Source organism: Durio zibethinus, chromosome 8 (genome assembly GCF_047325235.1).
Source record: "Durio zibethinus cultivar Kanyao isolate XHJ-2024 chromosome 8, ASM4732523v1, whole genome shotgun sequence".
NCBI lineage: Eukaryota > Viridiplantae > Streptophyta > Magnoliopsida > Malvales > Malvaceae > Durio > Durio zibethinus.
In genome coordinates, this window is record NC_143169.1 from 23,533,297 (window position 1) to 23,541,590 (window position 8,294).

General features: G+C 33.2%; 1 protein-coding gene across 1 annotated transcript; it reads right to left on the reverse strand.

Moving 5' to 3' along the window:
* Window positions 1-4,800: 4,800 nt before the first annotated feature.
* Window positions 4,801-7,640, reverse strand: LOC111278590 (vesicle-associated membrane protein 721-like). The gene is made up of 5 exons (XM_022865196.2): window positions 7,318-7,640; window positions 6,307-6,448; window positions 6,099-6,219; window positions 5,539-5,601; window positions 4,801-5,153 (listed from the first exon to the last, which is right to left on the reverse strand). Exons 1-5 carry the CDS (start codon window positions 7,505-7,507, stop codon window positions 5,004-5,006), a joined length of 666 nt encoding a protein of 221 aa, XP_022720931.1. The 5' UTR covers window positions 7,508-7,640; the 3' UTR covers window positions 4,801-5,003.
* Between the last annotated feature and the right edge of the window lie 654 nt (window positions 7,641-8,294).

An 8,294-nucleotide genomic window follows, 5' to 3' on the forward strand; every position in this document is an offset into this window, starting at 1 on the left:
TTTGTTAAACTTATATATAGTTATTGCTAAAACGTTATTTAAGTATCCTATATTTGTAAAATATTTATGTTGTATTAACGTATCGTATTTTAAATTATCATATCTATATATATGCACCACGTTCTATGATAAATTATAATATTCTTAATTGTTATTTTGTTCAAAAATTGAATAGTTTGACAAATTAAAAATATAAGAAAGTAATAAATATAATAAATTATTAATGGCTATTAGTTCAAGTGATATACAGAGTTTACTTTTTTTAATTGTTTGAGTTCAAATTTGTTGTTAGGTAATAAAAAATTAATTTTTTTAATTCATTAGATTCAACATAAATAAATTTATTTAGATCAATTCAGAAAAAAAAAATCGTATGTTTTGAGAGAGGTGCAAGAACAATATATCACTCAACTGAAAAAAATAAATATAATAAATTCATGAATATTTATTAATTCCTTATAATGGAAGCGATACCGCCATTTTCTTTTTAAATTTTAGTGAAAATAGTTAAACATAAGCCCACCAAGCCTAATCAATCAAATGTGAATGCAGAAACTTGGGATTCATATATGCCATCCTCAATTTTGTTGGTTTTACAAGATAAGACAGGTTCAAAAGATATGCCAAAATATTCAAACCAAGATTACTCCATCATATTCTTGTCAAAGCATGATCTTCAATGCCCATTGTTTTCTGATCCCAAAAATCTTTTTCTATCGAAAAAAAAAAAAAAAACGAAGAAATTCGATCTTAAAGTGTAAGCAATGAATGGGTACTTTTTGGCCATCATGTATATATGGTTTTTATGCACTAAAATGACATGAGCAAAACTAAGTCACGCAAAGTTATGTAAAGATATATGTGACAAAGAATCAACTCATGTGCCATTTAACAAGTGGATTGTTTACGTATTGCACCATTTGCCGCCCTATCGATCGTTTGCTAGCTGACAAATTTGTAAAGAAAGGCCCAGAAAAGAAAAAAAGAAGAAAAGGAGAATATGTCACATCTTTTTCTTCAATGTTTTCACTTGTCCATGGTTTTGAGATTTTCATATATATTATTGTGATTTCAGTGTGTTGTTAGTATTAAAATGAAAAAAAAATGGCTGCATCAGCTTAATTTTGTAATGCTTCAACGCTCTAATCACCACAATCATCAGCGTAGTAATTTTTTTTTTTCTTTGTTCTTGTGATTAGATAAAGAATCCCAACAACCCACATGACTTCTTGGATAAACAAAAATAAAGAGCGATAAGAGGAATAGCCATGAAATGTGAATAAATTACACTAACCCTAGCTTGTTTCATCTGTTATATCTCAGCATGGATGACAACAAAGGGGGGCAACTTTACGTGTGCAACTTGTCCTTGGTAAGAACCGTCCAAAGTCCCCAAGGCCAAAGCTCGCTTGAAAAAGTCTCTAATCTTTAATCAAATCAGTAAGGGAAACGATGTAACGTGTTGTCCAGAAGAGTTTTCTGATACAATTAACTAATTAATTTCTCAGATTGATAATAGAGAAATAATTATTAGAAGTTGAAACAAAGAAAAAGTAGTGGTTTAATAAATGTTTGAAGCTAAGAATTAAGGTTTGTTTCTTTTTGTGGGTGGGAACTGGGAAGATCATAAAGTTGAAGAATATTTATATCATGGATAGTAGGACAGATAATTTTTGTCGCGTTTATGATTGCGCATCCCACGTACTAAGGCAGAAATCAAGTCTTGGAAAATCTATGAAGCAACCCCATTTTTTTTTTTAGTTTATTGAGTGGATATTCTCAAATTGGGCTTTTCATGGAGCAGAGTTAAACGTAAACCAGAGTGGGTTTCTGATCCTTTCTCAAGGCCCATGGTTTTCTTTTTGTCTACATCTTTCGAGTATTTGATTGCTGTTTTTGACCTATATCTGAGATTTGGCACGAGGAAAGAGAGCAGACGCAGTTGATTTATGCAGAATTTATGAAAGTTGACAGAGAGGCATAGCATATGCATTTATCTTCCAGTTTTTGGACCAGTCTGTTTTATGAAGAAAATTTTAAAAAGAACAGGGGTACAAAATAATTAAGAGCTATGGGACCTGATTCCTGAGATGATATTAACCCATTGTTTTTGTAATTGTGTTAAATATGGCATGGGGGCAGAAACCTACCAGGGATTTCTATGGCTTTTTTTGGCTTTTTAATTTGATTTTATGGCACATTTTCTGGTTTACATAAGATGGGTCCCTTGATAGGGAAAGAATTTTATGGGAGAATTTTGAAGGTAGATATGGATTTGGTGGGATTTAGAACTGAAAACAAAATTGAAAAAGCAAAACTAAAGAGGAGGTGGAACAACTATTGCACTGATTATTACAAGTTTAAAGCCTTGGTCTGAGAGAGAGTATCTAAATGAACGAGGGTTCATGACACTTGACCAAACACACATGGAGGAAGAAATCATAGCCACAACCACCAGGCAATCAATACTTAAGTTATGAGGGCAAAAGCTAATTGCTTGTGGCCCATAAGACTTTAATATGGTTTGGCAATTGGCCTTGACTTGCTTCATTTTCTTTTTTTAAATTCCTAATCTAAAACTCTTATCACACGCATAAATGACTTTCAATTTGTAACTTTGGAGCATCAATTTTAATTTCATATCAACTTATCTAATGTCCATTGGTGGCCCCCTTACATATTAATAGTAGTAGTAATTAAGAAATTCAGGTCAAGTCAAGCTGCCGGTGGATCCAAGGAAAAGAAAATACTGGTCAAGTCAAACAATCGACCTGAAACAGGAGAAAAAAAATTTCTTGTTTCATCTGGTAAATTGGTGGGTGATACAGCTAATAATGCAAACTACTTTCCATTCATTGGTAAAAAACTCTTCATTCTAGGTGGTTGTAGACTATTTGAAACAAAGCTGGCAGTTTCAAATGACCATTGAAATTTACATTTTCTTTGTGGGATTTGAATGCTCATTGACTATGAATTGATAAGGAATCGGATATGATTCCAGCAAAATTTTTTCCTCTTTCTGAGGTAGAGGTATTGGACTTTAGCTTTAACCCAAAATTTTCTCCCTCTAATCAAATTGAAGAAAAATGCTAAGTTTGAAAGCAGTAGGGTTGACAATAAAGTGGCTGACTTGTAAGTTGTAAAACTTACAAAACTGTTTGATACACCCGACATTGACAAACAGTGAAAAATGGTGATGATTTTACCTCAAAATGACAAAATCAAGCCATAAAGACTACGACGGGTGCTAATGAAAGCCCAAGTCTCAGTATTTGACAAGCCATTCTATGACAGAATGTAGCCGAGCTGAGGTTCATAATTAGGCCTGAAGGATATCTAACTGGGTCTCACAGTTGTTAAATTAGATCCAAAGGCAAAAGTTTGCATATTCCACTACCAAATCTTAGCTAGGGAGCAAGACATTTGTGATTTTTTGGTTGAAAAAAGACAGCGACAAAGGTGATTGGTAGTAGAAAAGTTGCATCCGAAAGGAATGACCAAAGGGGAGTCACTTGTATTTCAAGGAAACCAACTTGTTCAGTTCAGTAAGCTGGGTCAGTCTTTGAATATGCTTGGATTTCAGTGTTAATTGGGGGGATATTGATCTCAAAGCTTATATCCCAGCAGATTAGCAGCTAGGTAGCAGGCTCTGAATATTAATCGGATTAATGTTTGAAGCAAGCATTTGATGCTGTGTCAGTGTAATCACAAAGCTTCGACTGCAATTCCAAATGCTTCAACAAGGAATTACCTACTTCACTTTGGTCGCCTTTATGATTACCTACTTCACTTTTCTTCATAAGTTGAAAATCCATGATGATTTTTGATATATGAACAATCGTCCGTCTGTCGAATAATCATAAAAAATTGTTTGAAAAAACTCTGTTTCCTTCTGATATTTAGAATGGTGGATTCGAACTTAAATATAGAGGAAAAACCCCAAAAATTTGTAAATGGATGGAGAGAGAGCGCAATAATTACTCCTAAATTAGATAATCCAACCAATGAAAAAGGGGAGAGATCAACTAAAAATTCTTTTAACAACATAATAGCCCGGAACAAAATTGGATGGTTTTGAAGAGAAAATAAATGGTAGTAATGGTGTTAAATTGGAAAAGGTGAGAACAAGAGCGAAGCTCAGGATTAACGGTGGAGGGAGAAGGGTGCATTTGAATAGTTATAGTGGGAAAAATGAGTTTATCAAATTAAAGATGGAAAGGCAGAAGCAGACAATTAGAAACCTGTCAAACACAAGGAGAATAAGATTCTTGAGTATAAGAGGAGAAATCGATAGTTTCTTTATATTTTATTTTGTTGAAGAGATTGAAACTGGAGATTTGTTTGGATTTTGAGCATTTGGGATTGAAACTGGAGTAATATTGCCAATATTTTTGGTTGGCCCTGACAGTTGAACCCACAGGAACTCCTTGAGTAGATAATCTGTAAATGTTTAAAAACCTGCTGCCTCCACCGGGCCATTAGTTTTTATTTTCACAGGATTCAATTTGCAATATTCCCTACAAAAGCATTACCTCTCCACTTTCAAGCCAAATGTCTAAAGAATTATATGGATCTGAGTCCCTATCTCTCCAAAAGCAATTACAGTTAATTGGTGTAGGACTTTGAACTAAGAACTCATGGGAGAGTGAAACTAAAAAAAAGATTTACTCGGATGTCTTGGGGACTAAACAGACAATTAGTGGCTGACAAGATTGAGCTAAAAATAGAAAATCAAACAAATTCCAGCCTGGAACAAAATTTTGCCAGCGGACTGTGAAGCTTGATGGTTAACAACCAATATGGTAGTTCCAAAAAGCACATTCATGCAATGCAATAAAACTTATAGGGTTTGTTCACATTAAAAAATAACTTCCACCAAACATCTGGTGATTGCTAAATGGTAATTTTATGACTTGTAAGTTATTATATATATTTTGATATTTTCCTCACAATATTATCACAAAAGCTCTGGTGAAACCCAATAAGCCTATCCAGAACAGCACTCATTTGCCACAGTTGAAACCATGGCAAACCGAGAGGACAATGATGAGGATCAAGGCAATCAGTATTCCTAGAACAATCAGCTTGATCTTCATGTTCTGTAGCCACATTTTTCTTCGGATTTTCGTCCCAGTATTTCGAAAGTCTTGAGCCTGCAAAGAAATAATTTCAGAAAGTTGTAAACATCAAATTATGTAGTTACAATGGAAACAGGTTATAATTATGTCTCCTTGCATGATGCTTTGCTGAGTCAAGTTCTGCAGCCTTCTAGCATACTCAACTAAGATCTGATGCTACTAAAACAAATGTCTGTTTTCTTGTATTTCCATCATTCCTCATGTTTTTCTTTGCCAAAATAACATATTGAGGATTAAAACCCGCCTTGCTGATAATTCATAATGTTACAGAGCGATCCAACCCAAATCTAAATTCTCACATGACATCAATAGAAACAACAAACTTAGTTTAAGTTGTTACATGTTTAAATTTGCACAGATACCTGATTGGTGCATGACAAAGAGAAAGAGAGTCACTGACCTGTTGGTGAAGATTCTCAGTCTTATCCACTAGTATCTCTATCTTTTCCCCTCTATCTAACACCTGCAGGAAGGAAATTCAGTAAAAATGACCACAAGCATGTTTCTGGTAAGTTGGTTGATTACCAAAGTTGTTGTCATAATTTAATATGGGAAAATTGCAATTTGCCTGAAGCACTGCAGGATGGCAACATCGACCAAAAGCCCACCGAGAAATGTGAGATTTGAGAAACAGAACCAGATAGTTCCACAGTGATATAGGACATGCATTGGCATTTGGCAGAGCCAACAAATGATTGAAACTAATTGAAAAATTCGAACCGCACAAATATAATAAAGACCCTTAAGATTTAAAAGAGGAATATCATAGAAATATTAACATGATTAAAGCCATCTGTCACTATGACTATGCAGTAAACATCAGCCTAAGAGAAAATGAAAGGTAAACCTATAAAGACAGAGCACTAGCCCCTATCATCTACTCTAGGTTAATCCATCCATTTACAAATGGCTGACATAACAACAGAAGCATAAACATGGTGCAGCTAACAAAGCATATACCTTTTCAATGTTCTCCATCATAACACCTTTGACTTCTGAAACCTGCGCTTTAACCTTAGCAAGCTTGCTTATTTCTTCAGGATGATCAACACAGTACTGCATGTGTTCTTTTAGTTTTGGCCTGCAGTTAATAGCATGTTAGATATGCTACAATAATAAGAAAAGATAACCAGTAAGTATTTTCATGATTTTAGTCAGAGGTAGATACCCGAAATCCTTGTTCAGGCTGTTGGCAGGAGCTGAAGCAGCCTTTCCACTACTATATTTTGACACAAAATCATCCTTGATACGCTCCAAAAATGCAATAGGTACTTGCCTTCCAGCTGACTCATCTGCAACAACACAATATGCTGCAACATCTAAAAGTCAGCCAATTTACCAACATGAAATAAAAAAGAAGCTGTCAACGATAACACAGTAAAAGGTTCTTTCAACAATTCTTGGAGTCAATTAGAGTTCATTGAAGCAGAATGCATAAACAATAAAATCTAACTGATTTTTAGATAGACTTCTAATGATATCTTTTCTCCCCCCCCCCCCCCCCCCTACCTTCTTCTGTTTCAGCATTAATCAAGAATGTGGGTTACAGGGGTGATAACCGAATCGATTTGCTTTCACTTGAAGTCAGTTTATAACATTATAAAGACATGACGTATTCCAATCATCATCAGAAGAAACCTAAACATAAAAAAAAAACAAACCACACAAGACATAACACACTTGCACATGGGCCTTCAACAACCAGCATATAGCACGAACTCAGTATACCACACATAGGCAACTAATGTTAAAAAGAATAAGCCACAAGATCTCCATAATAAACCCTCATTTACTAACCAATCAATTTGAGTAATTTCCAATACTATAATGCACAATAACCAGAGATAAACTACCTAAAAAGCAACAGTAGTAAAAAAACAAAGTTTCTATTTTTTTTTCCCATTTCTAACAAGCAATTTTCTCATAAATAATCCAATGGGAAAAACCCAAATCCAAACTTTCCCTCTAGATCTCAAATCCATTTCTTTTCTAGCCATTAAATTATACACTACAAGAAAAAAGAAAAAGAAAAATACAAGAAAAAAGAAAAAGAAAAAGACCCAAAATTTTCTTCTCTTTCATTTTGCTTTTCCACTCATTTCCCAAAGATCCAAACTTTAAAATAATGGAAGCCAAAATTTAAAATTTCTTGAGAAAGAAAAAAAAAAAAAAACTTAACTGTAGCCATTGTCAACAAGGTAATTGAAGGTGTGGCCATCACAGTTGTAAGTGAACTTGTTGTTGGAAGATGGAAGCTTTTGGAGGCATTGAAAAGCTATGGAATTAAAATTCCCACTGAATTCAGTGTACTCAGCTAATATAACTTCCCCACGAGATACAAATGCATAGATCAATGATTTCTGCACCATTTTCTTAGAATTTTTGATATGGTACTTTGGGTTTCGCAGAGAAAGCAAAGATAGATCCGGGATTTTAGAGGCTGTCTATCTCTTATCTCTTTTTCTCTTTCGATTGATTTGTTTCCCTTCAGAATCACTCTTTAGTTGGGTTTTATTTTTTTATTTTTGCCTTTTATACATAGAAATAAGAAAAAAAAAAAAAAAGGGAGTGAAAAAGGTTTTAACGAGGTTTAAAATTTACAAGGCGACAGCAACAGTTGAAAATTTTTTGGGTAATAATTGGTTTTTTTTTTTTTTAAATCTTTTTAATTACTCAATTGATTATCTTTAAGAAAAAATATTTTAATTTTACATGATTGTTGTGGATTACTACTTTGGTTACGTTTAAAGCTAGGATTTTTATGATATTGTGTCCCTTTCAAATTAAATTTCTTTAATTCAAGTTGTTCTTTTTTTTTATGAATTAGTAAACGAAATTACACTTTTGACCTACGGTTTTTGGTGTAAATGCTGAAGGAACTTAATTGAGATTATAATTGATTATTGGCTCAAATAAATAGATAAATAATTTGTTTGGTATTGTAAATTTTCAATTGAGAAAATTTCAGTTGGCATCAAAATAAAAAATAAAATTAAAGGCATTAATATTATGTTGGTGGTAAAGACAATAATTTTCATTGAATCGATTTTTAATTCAATTAATTTATATAATTATTTTAAAAAATATTATTTAATAAATTTAATTTTAATTTTAACACGTATAATTTTTTTTAACGGGATAGAACAACTATAGTTG